This window comes from Chiloscyllium punctatum, chromosome 44 (assembly GCF_047496795.1).
Source record: "Chiloscyllium punctatum isolate Juve2018m chromosome 44, sChiPun1.3, whole genome shotgun sequence".
Classification (NCBI taxonomy): domain Eukaryota; kingdom Metazoa; phylum Chordata; class Chondrichthyes; order Orectolobiformes; family Hemiscylliidae; genus Chiloscyllium; species Chiloscyllium punctatum.
The window spans coordinates 6,816,878-6,837,324 of record NC_092782.1 but is presented as its reverse complement, the minus strand read 5'-3'; the positions used below and the strand labels follow the sequence as shown (position 1 = coordinate 6,837,324).

General features: G+C 41.5%; 1 protein-coding gene across 4 annotated transcripts in view; it reads left to right on the top strand.

Annotated features, from left to right (window-relative positions):
- The window catches only part of LOC140466688 (anoctamin-1-like), a 126,302-nt gene that overhangs the window by 63,376 nt on the left and 42,479 nt on the right, over positions 1 to 20,447 (top strand). For all 4 annotated transcript variants that reach the window (XM_072562151.1, XM_072562150.1, XM_072562147.1 and 1 more), the window contains 2 exons: positions 1,120 to 1,191; positions 1,564 to 1,650. In XM_072562151.1, coding sequence (XP_072418252.1) covers positions 1,120 to 1,191; positions 1,564 to 1,650 — 159 coding nt within the window. The remainder of the gene's footprint in view (positions 1 to 1,119; positions 1,192 to 1,563; positions 1,651 to 20,447) is intronic.

Below are 20,447 nucleotides of genomic sequence, written 5' to 3'. Positions count from 1 at the left end.
GTAGATTTTTTTTATGGACCTCCAATTTTATTTGGCTCTCTAGTATGCCCAGCTTTTCTTCATTTTAAAGAAACTTTCTAAAAATTATCCATCTTTTTATGGACTAAACTAGACAGACTAGACTATAGTCTATAAATAGATAGAATAGAAAGACTCACACACTTACAATCCACTAAACTGATCCATCATTTAATCTATCAATATATTTTTGTAATTTGATATTGCTGTCTATGCAGATTGTTATACCACGCAGCTTTGTGCCATCAGAGTTGAACACACAGTTCTCTACTATGTATCCATGTCATTAATAAATACATCAAACAGTTGAGGCCCCATTCTAGTTCTATGTCTTCTTTATTCATTCATGGATCTGTGTGAATCAAGGGCTGGGCCAACATTTTTGCCCCTCAGTAGTTGACTTTGAGAAGGTGGTGGTGATCTGCCTCCTTGAACCTGTGGGATGGTGGTAGTCACTTTGAGTATTTTACCCATTATAACAATGTTTTACCACTGAACCAATCAGGTCAATAATTTGCTTTCAAGTTGAATTACATTTAAATATAATTCTTATTTTCAAACCATATTCAATGTTCAGTAGAAGTGCATAGAAACTGCATCTATAACTAAGCCCCAGCTCTTTAGTTACTTCCTCAGAAATGCAATAATATTATGCAAACATTACCCAACCTTTATGAATTGATATTGCCTTTCAATCAGCTCAAATTTGTATAAGTGCTTATTTCTTCATTATAGATTCCAGTAGCTTTGCCACAATAGATATTAGGGTAAGAGATCTATAATTTCCTGATTTCTCTAGCTCACCTTTCTTAAACAACAGAATTACAATTCCAATTTTCCAATCTAACTTCCTGAACCAAAAAAGACTTTGTAAATTATAACTAAAGCTTTTGTAATTTTTTCATCAGCTTTGCTTGAAATTCTAGAAGCTTACCAATCATTACCAAAGCCGTTATCTTTGGCTGTCTTTCTTGCATCCTTTAACTCACTGCTTATACCAGGAGAAAACTAGCACTTGGCAGAGTTTTTGTGCTTATATCAGAAGAAGAATCTTCCATCAATTCAGTCTTTATGTCTTGTTTGTGTGTGGACTGCTTTTAGGAGCATCCAAGACCAGAATATGAATCCAAACTTTTGCAGAAGAAGCTTTTAAGAGAGGAAAAGGATCGAAATGTAAGTTATTTTATAATATTTGTGCCATAATTATGTCAGAGTTGTTGTCAATTTGACATCTGAGCATTGTGATAATTGATATCAAGATTTATGTTATTAGAGAATCATGGAATGAATCGTGGAATAGTTACACTACAGGAGGCCATTCAACCTGTTAAAGTCATGCCAGCTCTCTATAAAAGCATCTCAACTACTCCCCCATTATTTCCATAAGTTCAATGTTTGTCGTATTATGATCAATGTCTGTTAATTGTGATTAAGATTTGTCTGACTATAATAATACTTCTCTTATTGCAACCAATGTTATGGTACTTGTACATTTTGTTACTGTGATTATTGTTTGTCCTAATAATAACAAATATTGTTTTGTAGCAACAAAAGAAGGAACAGGAAGGCCATTCACTAGGCAAAAGCAAATGGAAAGACAAGGTCTTGTCAGCCATGGGTGGGATAAGTCTGGTTAGTATACCTCTTCATAATGATTATACACCGATTAAACCATGAATTTCTAATCAAAACTCAATTTACTTCAAAATGTACTGAGTTATAATTGGAAATTTTATCTCTTGGGGTTTAAAGTACTGAAATTAGTGCATTTGTTTATGTTTACTAAAAAAAACCATAGGTAGGTAGTGACCTATGAGAATGTCACTCAGCTAGTAATCAGAAGCTTTGGCTAATTCTCTGGCCATGTGTTTAAATCCCACTATGGTGGCTGGCATAATTTAAATTCAATTCATTTAACCTGATATCGTATTTGAGAACCATGAAGCAATTGTCACAAAAGGCAATCCGATTCACTAATGTCCTTTTTATGGCATATCCGGCCTAGATATAACTCCAGCCTCGAAGGAATGTGGTTGGCTCTTCCATGCTCTCTGAATTGCCATTCAGATATATAAATCTGCTACAGTCTAAGCAAGTAATTTAAACTGGAAATATCACTTAGCAATGATCTAGGCACTAAAGAAAGACATGGGCATTCCCAGGTCTGATAACCTCAAATCACCTCCTTATTAACGTTTGGAGGTGGGGGATGCTTTTGCCAAAATTGGGAGATTGATTCCACAGATGTGTCAAGCTGCAGCTAGGCATATTCACATTCATAACATCATATACTTACTACCCTGACTGCACTGACCCTACCAGTGCCTTCTCCCCGTCCCTTAGTTGATGAATTAATGTAGAATCACTCTTCCATGTTGAATACCTGCTGGAAGAGGTATGAAGGTGGCATCACCACAGGGTGTGTTGTGGGTGGGGGAGCTCAGCGTTCATCACCTAAAATGGCAGTTTCACCATGACAGACTAGGCTAGCCAAGTCCTAAAGGACATAACTACTAAACTGGGTCTATCATGGGTGGTGTTGACCTCATGCTTACCAACCTACCTATCATAGACAGATCTCATAGATTTCCATGAAAGTATTTTTTTAAACGCTCTTGTGGGTCATAGGTATCTCTATCTAGAAGCATTTATTGCCCAGTTGTAGTTGCCATTGAGGACGTGGTGGTGAGATGCATTCTTGAATCACTGCAGTCCATGTGATATGGGTAGACTCATAATGCCCTGTGTGAGGGAATTCCAGTATGTTGACCCATCAATGGTGAAGGAACAGCAATATATTTACAAGTCAGGATGGTGCGTAGCTTGGAGGGGAACTTGCAGGTCCTGCATTTCTATCTGTCTTCTGCCCTTGTCCTTCTAGATGGAGGTGGTTGTGGGTTAGGAAGGTGCTGTCTGAGAATATTTGGTGAATTTCTGCTGTGCATCTTGTAGATAGTACACACTGCTGCTACTGAGCATCCATGTTGGATGAAGTGGATGCTTGCGGATGTGGTACCAATCCACTGGGCTGCTTTGGCCTGGATGGAGTCAAACACCTTGAGTGGTATTGGAGCTGCAGCCATCCAGACAAGTGGGAAATATTCCATCACACTCCTGACTTCTGCCTTGTAGATGATGGACAGGCTTTGGGCAGATAGGATGTGATTACTCTTTCCTGTCAGAGGCTAGTATTCCTGGCCTCTGACTTGCTCCCTAGCCACTGTGTTTATGTGGCGAGCCCAGTGAGTTTCTGGTCGATGGTAACCATCAGGATGTTCATAGTGGGAGTTTAGTGATGGTAACAGCGTTGAACATCAAAGGGCAGTGGTTATATTGTCTCATATTAGAGATAGTCATTGCCTGACATTTGTGTGGTGCGAATGTTACTTGCCACTTGTCAGTCCAAGCCTGGATATTGTCCAGATCTGATTGTATTTGAATATGGACTGCTTAAGTATTGGAGGAGTTGCGAATGGTACAGAGCATTGTGCAATCATTGGTGAACATCCCTATTTCTGACCTTATCATGAACGGAAGGTCATTGATGAAGCAGCTGAAGATGGTTGGGCCTAGGACACTACCCTGAGGAACTCCTGCAGAGATGTCGTCGAGCTGAGATGACTGACCTTCAACAACCACGACCATCTTCCTATGTGTCAGGTATGAATCCATCGACTGGACTGTTTGCCCCCTGATACCCATTGATTCCCATGTTGCTAGGGCTCCTTGCTGCCACATCCAGTTAAATGCAGCCTTGACATCAAGGGGAGTCACTTGCCCCTCACCTCTGGAATTCAGCTCTGTTGTCCATATTTGAACCAAGGTTGTAATGAGATCAGGAGCTATGTGGCCCTGGTGGAACCCAAACTGGACATCGCTGCGCAGGTTGTTGCTTGGTAGCACTGTTAATGACACCTTCCATACTTTAGTGATAATCGAGAGTAGACTGATGGGGTGGTAATTGGCTGGGTTGGATTTGTCCTGCTTTTTTTGTGTACAGGACATACTTGGGCAATTTTCCACACTATCAGGTGGATGCCAATTGTTGAGGCTGTATTGGAAAGCTTGGCTAGAGGAGCAGCAATTCTGGAACTCAAGTCTTTAGTACCACTGTCAGAATGTTGTCAGGGCCCATAGCCTTTCCTGCATCCAATTCCTCCAACTGTTTCTTGATATCATTTGCAGTGAATCTAACTGGCTGAAAACTGGTATCTGTGATGCTCAGAGGAGGCCAAAGTGGATCATTCACTTACTCAATATTTCTGGATGAAGTTTGCTGCAAGTGCCTCAGCCTTATCCTTTGCACTGATATGTTGGGCTCTTCCATCATTGAGAATAGGATCTTTGGGCAACCTCCACAAATATCCCAGTGAGTTTTTAAATTGCCATCACCATTCCCAGGACTGCAGAGATTAGATATGATTTGTTCGTAGTGAGATCACTTTGCTCTGCCTTTTACTTGCTGCTTATTTTGTTTGGTACACAACTGGTTTTGTATGGACGTTTCACCAGGGTGACATATCATTTTCAGGTATGCCTGGGGCTGCATTCTCCACTGAACCAGGGTTGATCCCCTGGCTTAGTGGCAATGGTTGAGTATGGGAATGCCAGACCATGAGGTTGAGGATGCAAGGTATGTCAGACTACAATTTTGCTACTGTCCATGGTCCACAGTGCCTCATAGATAGGCCTAGTCTTTATTGCTAAATCTGTTCAAAGTCTGTCCCACTTAGTGGAGTGATAGTGCCACACAACTGGGATAGGAACAGGAGAATCGACATTTCGGGCATAAGCCCTTCTTCAGGAAGAAGGGCTCATGCCCGAAATGTCGATTCTCCTGCTCCTTGGATGCTGCTTGACCTGCTGCGCTTTTCCAGCAACACATTTTCAGCTCTGATCTCCAGCATCTGCAGTCCTCACTTTCTCCACACAACTGGGATAGTCAACATAGCTTTGTGCGTAGGAAACTGTGTCTTACTAACATGATTGAGTTTTTTGAAGAAGTAGTGAAGAGGATTGATGAGGGCAGAGTGGTGGACATGATCTGTATGGATTTCAGTAAGGCATTCAACAAGGCTCCTCATAGTAAACTGGTTAGCAAGGTTAGATCACACAGAATAGAGGGAGAATGAGCTATTGGAATACCAAAATGCCTCGAAGGTGGAAGACAGAGGGGAATGGTGGGAGGTTGCTTTTCAGGCTGGAGGCCTCTGACCAGCAGTGTGCCACAAGGATTAGTGCTGGGTCCACTGCTTTTCATCATTTATATAAATGATTTGGATGGGAACATTGTGAGTAAATTTGCAGAAGACACCAAAATTGGAGGTTTAGTGGACAGTGAAAAGTATTACCTCAGATTACAAAGGGCCGAGGAGTGGCAGATGGAGTTTAATATAGATAAATGTGAGGTGCTGCATTTGGAAAGGCAAACCAGGGCCGGATTTGTACACTTAATGGTAGGGTCCTGGAGAATGTTGCTGAACAAAAGAGACCTTGGAGTGCAGCCTCATAGTTCCTTGAAAGTGGAGTCGCAGGTAGATAGGATACTGAAGAAGGTATTTTGTATGTTTGCCTTTATTGAATAGAGGAGGTGGGCAGTCATGTTGGAGCTGTATAGGACATTGGTTAGGCTACTTTTGGAATACTGTGCACAATTCTGGTCAACCTGCTTCAGGAAGGATGTTCTGAAACCTGAAAGGGTTCAGAAAAGATCTACAAGGATGTTGCCGGAATTGGAAGGTTTGAGCTATAGGGAGAGGCTGAATAGACTGGGGCTATTTTCCCTGGAGCATCAGAGTCTGAGGGATAACCTTATACAGGTTTATAAAATCATGAGGGGCATGGTTAGGATAAATAGACAGAGTCTTTACGCAAGGGCAAAACCTAAACCAAGGGCATAGGTTTAAGGTGAAAGGGGAAAGATTTAAGAGAAATCTAAGCAGCAAACTTTTCATGCAGAGGGTAGTCCGTGTATGGAATGAGCTGCCAGAGGCAGTGGTGGGGGCTGGTACAATTACAACATTTAAAAGGTGTCTGGATGGGTATACGAAAAGGAAGGATTTAGAGAGATATGGGCCAAATGCTGGCAAATGGCGAGCTAGGTTGCTAGTCGTGATTGTCACAGGTCAATCATAGCAGTCCCTGTGGGATTTCCTCAGGCCCTGGGTCCAATAATCTTTCTCTGCTTCATTAATGACCTGTCTCTGTCATAATCTATGAACTAGGGAAATTTGCGGATGTTTCCACAATGTTTAGTGAGTCCTCATGCTGAAGCATGCCCATAGGCAGCAGGGCATACAAGTTTGGGTTGAAAAGAGACATAAAGAATTTGTGCCACATAAGTGCCAGCAGAGATCTCTAACAACTAAGAATCTGAGCATATCATTCTTGGAGCTGCACAATCATTTAGGTAATTCACCCTCCGAGATTCCACCACGCTCCATTTTCATTGCCAATTGAGTTGCAGATAATCATTTCTCGAGGGAGCAAAGTATTCCTTTTTGATTAAATTAAATAGAAATTCACACTTTTATGAAGTTGCTCCAGATATATATTCAGGGCAAATCTTAAAGCCACCTGTTTAAATTGTTCGCAGACAATGAACCTGCATAAAGGCTCTCTAATGGCATTAGTCTGTTGATAACATATTTTGGCTTTGATCTATATCCTGAAGTGTAAACACTGCTGATTTCTGCAATTAACAAATGCAATGTGAAAAGTGACAGACATTACTTAAAAAATGGCAGAATTAAAATTACAAAAGCACTGTTGGGTGAGCATAACTTTCATGCTTTTATTTATTTCCTTTTGGATAATTTGCAAAATTTGTAGTTAAATCAAACACCATTCAGTTATGAAAAAGCTGTCAAGTTAACTGTGAACCTTGCTTTTGAGTACCAAGAATCAGAATGCAACTGTTTTTCTGCAAACAAGTTGATTTTCTTGTGTGTAGTATAGAATGTACTTTGGTGAAATTGGAGAGTAACCTGCCTAGGCTCTTCAGAATGTGAGGGCTTACTGCAGTGTGACATGAAACCAAGAACCGGCAGCGGAATTGAAAATACACTTTGTATCATTCTTCATGATAGAGGACATGAACAGCAATAAATACTAAATAATAAAAATAACTAATGGTGGAGAAAACATTGGTAGTGGAAAAAATATTACTACTTGGGAAAGTAATGGGGCTAACAGCGAATGAATCCCCTCGACCTGGTGTGTTGCATCTTAGAATCTTAAAGAGACCATCTACAGAGATGATTCAGAAAATGAACCAAGGGAAAGATGCCCGTGTAACACATTTATTTAAAACCAGAGTGGGATACAGCAAACAGTTAACAGGTATCTTAACATCTGTCATTGGGAAAATGTTAGAATCTATTATAAAGAGTGCAAGATCAGAGCACTTAGAAATATAGTAAAGAAAAATCAAATAGAATCAGCATGGCTTCATGAAGGACAAATCATGCCTGACAAATTTATTACATTATTGAGGAGGTAACAAGCAGAATGGCTAAAGGGGTATGAGTAGATGTATTATATTTGGGTTTCAAAAAGGTGTGCAGTAAGATACTGGCCATAGTATTGAAGATAGTATAATAGCATCGATAGAGGAATGGCTAGCTATAAAGACAGGGTTGGGATAAGATGAGCATTTTCAGGATGGCGACCTGTAACTAGTGGAATGCCATGGAGATCAGTGCTATTACCACAATTATCTATAACATATATTAACAACTAGGATGATGGAAGTGGATGTGTGTAGCCAAGTTGGCAGGTGGAAGGCAGGTAGTGAGGGTGACACAGTCTACAGATACATTATACTCAGATTAATGAATTGGCAAGAACTTGACAATTAGAATATACTGTGAAAAAATTAGGTTTTGTCAGAAAGCATAGAAGAACTGAATTCTTTATGACAGAGGGGTATAAATGTTGGATCATGAAGTATATTCTAAGTTGAGTATGACAGATTTTTAATCTGTGTAGGAATCAAGCAGTGGTTAGCACTGCTGCCTCACAGCGCCAGAGACCTGGGTTCAATTCCCGCCTCAGGCGACTGACTGTGTGGAGTTTGCATGTTCTCCCCGTGTCTGCGTGGGTTTCCTCCGGGTGCTCCGGTTTCCTCCCACAGTCCAAAGATGTGCAGGTCAGGTGAATTGGCCATGCTAAATTGCCCGTAGTGTTAGGTAAGGGGTAAATGTAGGGGTATGGGTGGGTTGCGCTTCGGCGGGGCGGTGTGGACTTGTTGGGCTGAAGGGCCTGTTTCCACACTGTAAGTAATCTAATCTAATCAAGGGTTTTAGGAATAAGGCGGGTGAGTGAAGTTGAGGATCATCAGATCAGCTGTGATCTGATTGAATGATGGAGCAGGCTTGGCGAGCTGACAGGCCTCCTCCTACGTCTTATGGTCTTGTGGTCTCCCCAATATGCGACACGCAAAGTAGAGTGGATGCTGAGATCTGAAGTGTTGGAAAGTTTCAACAGGTTTGGCAGCAGCCATGGACAGAAATACAAAAGTTAATCTTTCCAATTAAATATGACTCCTCTTTGTATTTACAGTGGGCTGGAAAAGTGCTTGGTTTTATACCATGAAGAAGTGAAGAGGAGCAAGTAGAACTCCTGGGAATTGTACCCAAGAGCAAAAGGCGAAGAAACTGTTTATGATAGCAGAGAAGCGATGTGGGTTAAGAGGTGTTCATAGTATGTGGTAATAGCAGAAAGTAGAACAGTTGTGCTGATAGCAAACAAAGTGGTGGTGCAGAACAATGGGCAAGGGGTTAATAAAAATGGAGATTGTTGTTCATGTTCTGAAGTTGTTGAACTCATTGTTGAGCTCTGAAGGCTGAAAGATGCCTAAGTAGAAAATGAGGTGGTATTCTTCCAGCTCACATCTGGAATATTGCAGCAGGCCTAGGATGGAAATGATAACATGACAGCAAGATAGTGTATTGTGTGACAAGTAGAACAAAGGAAATTTACAGCCCAGGAACAGGCCCTTCGCCTCTCCAAGCCTGAGCTAATCCAAAACCACTGTCTAAACCTGCAGCCCAATTCCTAAGCATCTGTATACCTCTGCTTCCCACCTACTCATGAAGATGCCTCTACTACCTATGCCTGGCAACGTGTTCCAGGCACCTACCACCCTGTGTGCATAGTACTTGCCGCGTGTATCCCCCTTAAACTTTTCACCTCTCACCTTGAAAGCGTGACCTCTCGTTTTTGAATCCTTCATTCTGGGGAAAAGCTTACCCTGTCTATACCTTTCATGATTTTGTAGACCTCAATCAGGTCCCCCCTCAACCCCCATTTTTCTAATGAAAACAAACCTAACCTATTCAAACTCTCTTCATAGCTAGCACCTTCCATACCAGGCAACATCCTCGTTAACCTTCTCTGCACCCTCTCCAAAGCATCCACATCCTTTTGGGAATGTGGCAACCAAAACTGCACACAGTATTCTAAAAGCTGCTGAATTAATGTCTTGTACAATTTTAACATGACCTGCCAGCTCTTACACTCAATACCCCATCCAATGAAGGCAAGCATACCATATGCCTTCTTGACCATGTTATCCACCTGTGCAGCAACCTTCAGGGTACAATGGACCTGAACTCCCAGATCTCTCTGCTCATCAACTTTTGCCAAGGCTCTTCTGTTTATTGTATAATTCGCTCTGGAATTAGACTTGCCAAAATGCATCATCTCACATTTGCCTGGATTGAACTTCATCTGCCACTTCTCTGCCCAAATCTCCAGTCTATCTATATTCTCCTGTATTCTTTGACAGTTCCCTATGCTTTTTGCTACTCCACCAATCTTCGTGTCACCTGCAAACTTGCTGACCATACCAACAGTGCCCTCTTCCAGATCATTTATGTTTGTTACAAACAACAGTGGCCCCAGCACTGATCCCTGTGGAACACCACTGGTCACCTTTCTCCATTTTGAGAAACTCCCTTCAACTACTACTCTCTGTCTCCTGTGGTTAAGCAGTTCTTTATCCACCTAGCTCGAGCACCCCGCACACCAAGTGACTTCAAAGTGACTTCAAGTGACCAGGAGGTTGTGGACTTTCTTTCAGAAAGGTGAGAGGTGGTCCGCGAAGTAATCAACTAGTCTACATTTGGTATTGCCAATATAGAGGAGACTACTTTACAAGAACTGACCACAGTAAACAAGATTGAAAGAGGTGGAAGTAGATTACTGCTCCACCTGTAAGTGTATATTTGGGGCTTTGGACAGTGAGGAGGGAGCAGGCAAGGGGCAAGTGTAATGCTTGTATGAGTACAAGAGAAGGTGTAATAGGTTTATTAGAAATTGCAATGAGTGATGGAGGAGTAGGCTAGGTTGGCACAGACAGTCCCTACAGAATGCTAATGGGGACGGGACGATATGTTTGATATGGAATCCTGCTACATGTGATGCAAACCATGGAGGATAATCCTTGGAAGGTGAAGGCTAATGAGGCAGAAAGTGAGGATAAGGGGAACTATATCAGTATTTTCGAAGGAGGGTAGAGTTGAGGGCAGACGTGTTGGATATGGGGGTCAGACATGGTTGAGAATCCTTGAGGCAGGGGGTATCATCGTAACCAATGAGACAGTGGTTTCACTGGGAGTATGTTTCCATTCCTCTTCAGTTCCAAGGGGACTTGAAAGTGAATTCTGTTTCTCCCTTCACAGTTGCTGTTAGACCTGTTGTGTCTCTCCAGACTTTTCTGTTTGTGATTTGAGTTTTCTGAATTCTGAATGTTCTGAATTACGTTTATCCCTCAATCAACATCACAGAGCAGATAATATGTTTATGTTATTATGTTATTGCTGTCTGTGGGATTTTGCTGTGTGAATTTAGGCTGCCGTGTAGTAACACTTCAAAATAATTTAAAATTGACTGCAAAGCACTTTGAACTGTGAGGTTGTGAAAGACAATCCTTGTTTAAATGCAGATAGGATATACGAAGAAAATACTTTTCATTTGGAAAAATAAATGAGGGTAGAGCCAGAACTGGGGAATTCCATTCCCAGCCAGTCCTGAGGTGAGTTACGTTCTGCCTTAGTGAGCACTTAAGAAGCTTAAATATAAACCAACTTAACAGCTTTCATTAACCTTCACATATTTATCCCTCCATCTCCAATCCAGTACAATGGCTGCAGTCCTGCTGTACCTGATCCTTTGTAGCCCCTTTCAGCTTTCCCTTATCCCCTGTCAAATTCACCTTCCATGCAAGAGGCACAATCAATTCTTATTAAACTTCCACTTTCATTCTGAAAAGTTCACATTATGGATTTTGATGAGAAAAGTACCTTACAAATGCCTTTTGAATTGGCCTTGGCAAATATTAATACAATCCAAATGATTGTCATTCAATCTTTGAGACAAATACTGTTTTTCTTCTGATTTATGAACATACATCTTAACATTATTTTGATGCATGTGTGCTAATAGACACAACTCCAGGCCCTTGAATGAATCTGAACTGTTGTGACTCTTTCTAATTACAGGTCTCTGTCCTCATATTTCTACACTGTTGACAGCTTTGAACTCAATGTAATCATTAATGGCTTTTATTTAAAACCCATTCTTTGTGTGTATTTTTCTGCTAAAGAGTTGAAGATCCCTTACAGATGCTGGATCAACCAAGGATGAATTCATTATGAGAGACATGAGGAGGATAGCAAGACACTTTGATCACTGTTTATAATGGAAAGAAAATGAGAAGTAATTGTTTTAAAAAAAAATTGTGCTGCTTTTCACTTCCCCTACCCCTGCCATTCCACCAATAAAGGCATCATCAGCATCATACACCTGGAACTGAAAATTCATCCGGCCTAGTTTTTGCCCTTTCACATTGGTTCTGTTACAAGTTACAAGTAGTAGCACAAAGTCTTGGTGCTCCCATCTCATCATCACCGACTGTAAGAAGAGGCAATCTTTCTTTATTTCCTTCTTCCCCTATGTTTACCAGTGATCAAAATTATAATGAAATTACCCAATCAGTCAGCACTCTATTCCAAAAAAAAAACACACTCCGTCCCTCTTAAAGGGAAGCTGCAGTCAGCATTTTTGTTCTGGAATTCAAAAGATGATAAATTGAACACCAGCACAAAGACAGGGTGATGGATGTAACATTAATGTTAGAGGTGGACAGCAAGAAAGATACCAGAAGGCCCCAAAGAGCCAGCCAAAGAAGGGAGTGGGAACAGGTCATCAGGAAGGTCAACTTCAAACATTTGGATGCAAGGGCTGGCTGCAGGACTGCAAGAAATTTAATGGCCTCAAGCAAGGAATGTCAACATCAGGGAATGTACCTTCTTATGAAATCACCTATCCCCTGCTCCGGCAACTTCTCACATATTTAATTGATTCATAGCCCCATCACTTATCCATTATCAGCCTCTACCACTCAGGGGAGTCAGGCCTTTCATCCTGGCATCTACCTCAACGATTGACATCAAAATATGACACTTCTCCAGCCATATGAATTAAAGAATAGCTCATAAATGCAGTAATGATGCCAGCCTGTCATTCCTCTCTTCCCTGTCTGCACTAACCTCTAGCTATTTAGCTGTGACATGTGCATCATCCAAATGCAGCAATACACAACTGCTATGTGATCAGTCACTATGGCATCTTCCTTGCAGGAACAGGTGGCACACAGTGGAAGAGCAGGTAGCAGAACTGGAAAAGGATAAGAACATGTGCATCTCCTGAGCCTGGGGGTGAGATAGTTATCAGCAACATGGCCTCAGCTGCCATAGGGGTCCATAGCATCTAGCATCACTGAAAACGTGACAATATATTCCTGCCTTATGTCCCTTCTTAACTGTCTGCTCTCCCTCATCCTGCTACCTGGCAGATGGCGGGATGAGTTTCCTACTCTGACCTCTTTCTCTCACATCCACAAACCCTTTCCGTTTTCCTGCTTGCAACCATCTATGAACTGCCAGCTGCCCAACCATAATGCAAGAGAGCTACCAGATTAGAGACTGGTGCTGCATAAACCTTCAAGAATAACTGGGAGTTGGGATCACCATGTAGTGAGTCATTAATGAAAGAGTAGCCTTTAGCAGGGGGAGGGTGAAATGATAGTTTGTTTTCCAACGCTTCATGAGAGTGAAGCATCAGACAATTTGTACTGGAGAGGACTTAGCTTAGGATCACAATATGGCAGCACACGGTGAGTGCAGATGGATATGAACACTGATGACCTGCCAGATAGCTTCTCCTGTCATCGTTCAGTAGTTTGGAAGAGTCCAGCCTGAATTTGGCAGAGGACATGCATAGAGTTTGTCCTCCCCGCAGCCTGATCTCTATTTCTCTGTCATCCTGCAGAGCTGAGACAGTCTAGAGCTGAATTCTTTGTTTGAACAGGTCACCTGATGCTCTGCCCACCCAACGAAGATGTGGCAATGCTCTCCAGCGATTCATCGCAACACCTGCAACAAGCCTTCCAGATGTTTGCAACAGCAGTCATACATAAAAGTTATTTTACCTGAAATTTGGGTAACTGGCCCTGAACTGCAAGGTTCAATACCTATCTTGGTGCTTGTTGTGTGAAAAGTCATTTTCTTTTGCCTGGGACTGTTTGGTTCAGATTGGATATGCTGACATTGTATCAAACAGTTGTATCATGTAAGGCTCCTTCTCAGTCTTCTGGCATGAGTCGGTGGCTTGAATGTTAGTGTCTTGAGTTGGGTGAGTCATATGAGGGCTACATCGCAAATGGCCCTGTCAGAACAGTGCGAGAACTAATAGAACCAAGGAGATACAATTTTAGTCTCCCTTTCCTTTAGTACATTGAGGTGTTTTATGGTGGAAAATGATTGTTGCAATATTCTCATACCAACTTTACAGTAATGAAGATAAAGATTATACACTGAATGGTAAGGTCCAGGGGAATGTTTCTGAGCAAAGAGACCTTGGCAGGTTCATTGCTTCTTGAAAGTGGAGTCACAGGTAGATAGGATAGTGAAGAAGGCGTTTGGTATGCTCTCCTTTATTGGTCAGAGTATTGAGTACAGGAGTCGGGAGGTCATGTTGCGGCTGTGCAGGACATCGGTTAGGCCACTGTTGGAATATTGCGTGCAATTCTGGTCTCCTTCCTATCAGAAAGATGTTGTGAAACTTGAAAGGGTTTAGAAAAGATTTACAAGGATGTTGCCAGGGTTGGAGGATTTGAGCTACAGGGAGAGGCTGAACAGGCTGGGGCTGTTTTCCCGGAGCATCAGAGGCTGAGGGGTGACCTTATAGAGGCTTACAACATTATGAGGTGCATGGATAGGATAAATAGGCAAAGTCTTTTCCCTGGGGTGGGGGATTTCAGAACTAGAGGGCATAGGTTTAGAGTGAGAGGGGAAAGATATAAAACAGACATAAGGGGCAACCTTTTCATGCAGAGAGTGGTACGTGTATGGAATGAGCTGCCAGAGGAAGTGGTGTAACATTTAAGAGGCATTTGGATGGGTAGATGAATAGGAAGGGTTTGGAAGGATATGGGCCGGGTGCTGGCAGGTGGGACTAGATTGGGTTGGGATACCTGGTCGGCATGGATTGGTTGGACCGAAGGGTCTGTTTCCATGCTGTACATCTCTATGACTCTATCTCACTGAAATTATAACTCATGCAATTGTAGGACAAGATAATGGGATTGAATGGTCCACTCTATTCCTATTCAAGAGAAACATTCAGCATGATGTTAATCTCAAGCAACACACTTCGCAGAAGGCTTGCATGGCAATGTACTTGGTGTTATAATTGAGTATGTAGGATAGAAATAAGACAGGACGGAAGATATTAATAGTACAGAGCCCGGGGAGACCACCTGCAATACATCTGTATTGTCAATTCCTAAAACTTGTAAAAGCCATCTATGGAGGCACTGGAGATGGGAAGCTCACTTCCTGGGCAAGCTTACATCCCAGGTTGTCTGACAGGGGAGCAATATTTTGTGAAACTTAAATTTGAAGGAATAATATGTTCAGAAGTCATCCCAACGTATGAGTGAGAATATTGGGCATGTATCATTGAACAAGGTTTTGTTGGAACTGTTCCTACATGGAAGTGGATATAATTTTACAATGCATAGGTGACAAAAATCCTACTTTGCAGTTGTTATTGATAAACATCAGATATTACAATCTGGGCCATTACTGTGTTGCTTGAAAAGAGCAGCAAGGCTGTATCTCTGTCTCACAAGCTACTACTGGTGCAGTAGTTTGAAGTGAACATTTTGTGATGGGCACATTGAGCCTCTCAAATTGATTTGGTGCAGTGCTGGGAAGCTTTTGCCTCATCAGATTTCTTCACGGGAGCATTTCCTTCACATCTATTCCCAAATCCTGTCAACATTTTGAGCTGATGTTAACCCTTTGTGCTACTTCCTCCTGCAGAGAAGTTACTGTACAGGATAGCTATGCTTAGTGCCTAATAAAGCAACTGCATTGCTAACTACTCCATCACTAAAGATATCTAGATGGCATTTTAATATTTCTTCTCAAAAAAAAACCCAGTTCTGTTTAAATGGTTTCTGTTACACCTATTCATTGTCCCTGATCCCCACAACATCCATCCCTGCATCACGCCCTCAACCCTTGCCCATTGGTTGGAAGACCCAATGAATAATCTGACAAGGAGGAATTAGGCTTAAGCCTAATAACACAACTTTGGCTGTGGAGATCTCTTCACTTCAGGCCTGAATCTGCAGTCAGTGCAGGACTTAAAGCAAACCACAGTGTGAGGTTCCCTCGGATTCTAACTCTGTTTACTCCTTAGATCAAAATGAGCCTTAATAATGGGTTTACAGCCACATAGACAGTTGCATATACATAAAATGAGTGATGTTGAGAATTGAGTAATGTGAGACCTGTCCTCATAGCTTTGTAGTTTGTATATTCCACCATTATACTTCTCGGTAATACTTGACAAATCAGAATATACTGACTAGTTTAAGATGTTACCCAACTCGCTGATATTCATGAAGTATTAATGCAGTAGCTAATGACTTCACAGCTCAAGCTGACTTGGGTTTCCCACATGGTACATCTCAATTAGTCTTTTGGCTACTTTCTGCTGGTGGAGAGTGTTCTTTTATGTAGATCCCACCAGTAGGAGGTGTGTGTGTGTCAGGAAATCTTCCTGTTGGTCTAGCAACTTAACGTTTTGACCTGATTTTACACAGCTACTCACAGGGCAATCCACTGTAAATGGCTCCACCTTTTGGATGAGTAGCTAAGCCTTTTGCTTGACCAGAGAGATGTAAACAAGCCATTGGACAGAATCTTATGATTCTGAGCAATGTAAGGTGTGGCATGTTGTGTGGCAGAATTGGATGAAGTTGAGTGAGGCTCATTTGAATGTCAAATTCATCTTTGAGGTGGCCCAGTTGGATTCTCCCTCGGCAGGAGTGAGTTGCTAATTGATGGTGAAAATGTTTGTTAAGTCAATTTGGCTCATGAGTATTCCAGTTCTGAACTTGCTAAATTGGCCAAACAAACGAACTGTCATGGAACCTAACATGGAACCTAGATTGCTTACCTGGTGGATTGAGCTCCATGTTCCTCCAAACAACTTCGCCTTCTCAGCCGACTCTCGAAACAGACTTCAAAACTGAGTCTGAATAGCTTCCAAATGCCATTGCTCCTCCCAGTTCATGGCGAGCTTTCAAAGATGGCACAGACGCAAGGGATGCTGGTCTTTGGGCATATACTTGCTGAGCAGCAAGCTTTTCTGGGATAGGTGCATGGCAAGATGGGGCAGAAATCAGACATCATAGATGCCATAGGGGCGGGAGCAAGAATTAATTTGGTGAGTTTCATAAAATACGATGAGAAAACTTTCTTGGTCTCCTGGTGAGAATCCTTCCAACAAACTCAATATGACTCACCCTTTTTAAAAATCAAAAAAAATAAGACTCAGCTGTATGGCACCATGAAGAAGGAAGAGCAATGGTCCACACATCTATTTTGCCACTCACTCCCTCAAACATCAATGCTAGCAAAATGCTTGCTCTTCTATGGCATTGTGCTGGGCACAAGTCAACAGTCATGTTTTCCCAAGGAAACAGAACTAGAGTCATAGAGTCATAAAGATGTACAGCACTGAAACAGACCCTTTGGTTCAATTCATCCATGCTGACCAGATATCCGAAATTAATTTAATCCCATTTGACAGCACTTGGCCCATACCCCTCGAAACTCTTTCTATTCATGTACCCATCCAGATACCTTTGAAATGTTGTAATTGTACCAGCCTGCACCACTTTCTCTGACAGCTCATTCCATACAAGCACTGTACTTCGCATGAAAAAGATGTCTGTTAGGTCCCTTTTAAATCTTTCCCCCTCTCCTTAAACCTATGCCCTCTAGTTCTGGACTCCCCCAGCCCAGGGAAAATACCTTGTCTATTTACCCTATCTGTGCCCCTCATGGTTTTATAAATCTCTTTAAGGTCACCCCTCAGCCTCCACACTCCAGGGAAAACAGCCCCAGCCTATTCAGCCTCTCCCTATAGCACAAACCTTCCAGCCCTGGCAACATGTTTGTAAATCTTTTCTCTACCCTTTCAAGCACCTCTGAGGTAATTCATGTGGTGTGAAATGCATTGAAGCATCTTCCAGTCATGGGTATGTACTCCACTATAGGACATGTACATACAACGCAGAGCTGAATTTGAAATCTATTTATTGACCTACATGTGAAGGGAAACCAGTTCTCCTTATTTGCTCTATCAAAAGCCCTCATGGATTTCACATTCCTCAGTAATACCTGTCCTTAAACTTGCCTGCTTAAAGGAGAGAAATTCCAGCTATTGTATCCGCTTGCCAGCTCTCCATGCTGTATGCCACCTACCTCTTATAAGTGTAGGGAATTACAGAATCCAATTGGCCTTCTCTGGTAGAGGAAAACCACTTTCTGATTCAACTAAAAAGATAAGTGTAATTAACAATATATAGTTTAATACGTGTTAGCAACCAGTTACTTGCTACATTGGTCATGACAGATAATGTTGGAGACCTTGAAGAAGACTAGATGTTCAGTCTTACTCGTTCAGGACCCTAAGCATCTCTGTTGTCATGTTCACGTGATGCCATAATGGGTGGTGCTTAACCCTTTCAGACTGATGTTCAGCAGTAAGCTTCTCCAGTTACTTCACATAATTAAAACTCCTCATCCCTGAAATTATTCTGATAACCCTACTGTACACCTTCTCCAAGCGCTTGATGTCCTTCATGAAGTGTGGTGCCAGACTTGTGCACAATACAGCTGTAGTCTAACCAGGGATTTGTGAAGGTTTAGCATGACTTCCTTGCTTTTGGAATCAGAGTCCCTATTTACAAAGCCAATATATTTTCTTAGGAATTTAACCTGCCACCATCAAGGTTGTGTGAATATGCATTTCCAGGTTGCTCTATGTTTGCACCCTACCCCAATCTTCTAACCATCCACGCTGCCCCCTCAAAATATTACCATAGGATTAGACCATCTCCTTGTTTCCCCTCAAATGCATCATCACTTACTTTTCCGCATTAAATGCACATGCCATGTGTCTGCCCATTTCAACAATCTGTTAGCATCCTCTTAAATGGTGCAAATGTTCTACCCAATACGTATAATGTTGCCATGTTTTACGTTATACATAAATGTTAAAATTGTGCTACAGCCAACTCCAGATCATTTACTTGCAGTGTGAGAAGAACAGTAATTGTCCCAATACCAGTAGTTTAGTGACACTTCAGTGAGCATTAATAGTCTTTACTAATGGACAAGGGATGGGATGAGCAGAGGTGCCATTACAGCCTTACACACTCAGGCAGCAGTTCTATATGATCTGCTGTCACCATGTCATAGATCATCATGATGTCAAGGGGCCAGTGTTGGACTGGGGTGGACAAAGTTAAGAATCAAAGACAGATTACAGTCCAAATTTGAAAGTGCAAGCTGGAACTTTCAAATAAACCTGTTGAACTGCAAACTGGTGTTGTGTGATTTTTAAACATAGATCATCATGCACATGCTCAGAGGCTATTCTCAGAGTTAAGGTGCAATTAACTCTTATATTACTGAAAGGTATCCCACTGCACATGCTCCCCCCAGTCACAGAAGTGGGCATTCACCCCTACTTTTTCTCTTCTTCAATTATGCATCAAAGTTAGAAACATCCATTTAAAAGGAAAGAAATGTTAGAATATGGGGAAAATACAGGGCAATGGGGATAATTTAGAGAGCCCTTTCAAAGAGCTAACACAGCAATGATGAGCTGAATTATCTCACTCTCTCTGCTCTGTGAGATTCTGCAAAATTAGCTGAACATTAATTCCCCTTTTACTGGAAACCATTTGATTGATTAAAGGCACCAGCAGCATTATAATGGTTAATCAAAGGATTGTCTTGCTGTTGAGACCGTGTACTTTACTCAGTGCAATTAACTTGATGACAGTGGCTGCGACTGAATGTTTTAATGGGTTGAGATACCAAGACAAACGTTGCTTGTGGTTATATGTGGGAACAGCTGCACTTGAAAGTGAAGTACAGGCAAAGTGGTTCATGCTATTTATTTAACTGAAGGAAATTATTTGGGTTGATTTGGTTTTTAATTTTGTCTCACTTTGCAGCTTTCTTTTAAGCAAGTGACTCTAAAATAAGATAAACAAAACGACAATCAAAACCTTTTCGCTAATATCAAGTAAAATGGAGTTTTGTTCTAGCTGTACAAATATATGATTTTCCACTGAGTAGATTGTATTAAATCAGCTAAGTACCAGCTTATTGCAGAATTCTGTTGGGTGATTATATGCATAATCAAGGTTTTTGTTTTATTATTGTGCAATGCCTGGGAAAATAAAACAGATATTTTCCTTCATGTGTATCCTGTAATTCTTATAGTCTTCCCTGAAAAGGAAAGAGGCAGTCAGGAAAACCCTTGGACTATGAGGCTCTGAGATCAAAGTTAAACATCAATGGGATTTGGCTGCTAAGGGTTTCTGAAATTTCAGAAGGCATTTGCACTTAGTGTATCCACTTCCTGTGAAATAAAAATTCCATCATCTAATTTCAAGTTGTATGTTGGTCTCATTATCATGGTAAAAACTTTCCCCATTGTCCAATATCTGCAGTGTCAATTGTTATCTGTCCCTTTCTCATCTCATTCTGCTTGACACTCGACTTTGTCCCTGTTCATATCTCTTAAGTGAGCTTCTTAATTTAAAATGTGATTTTCTATCACATTTCAATTGCTTCTCTGGGTCTGTGGTCCTCTTCTTCAATTCTAACCTCCTAATTACAGTAAAGAACTTTATCTCTGCTGTCACCACAACAACAGCTTTCATTGATTTTGCATCTCTTAGTGCTTCAAAATATCCCAGTGCTTTACAGAGCAAATAAAAATACAGATGAAGTAGTAATGAGTGCGCTGTGACATGAGATTAGGAG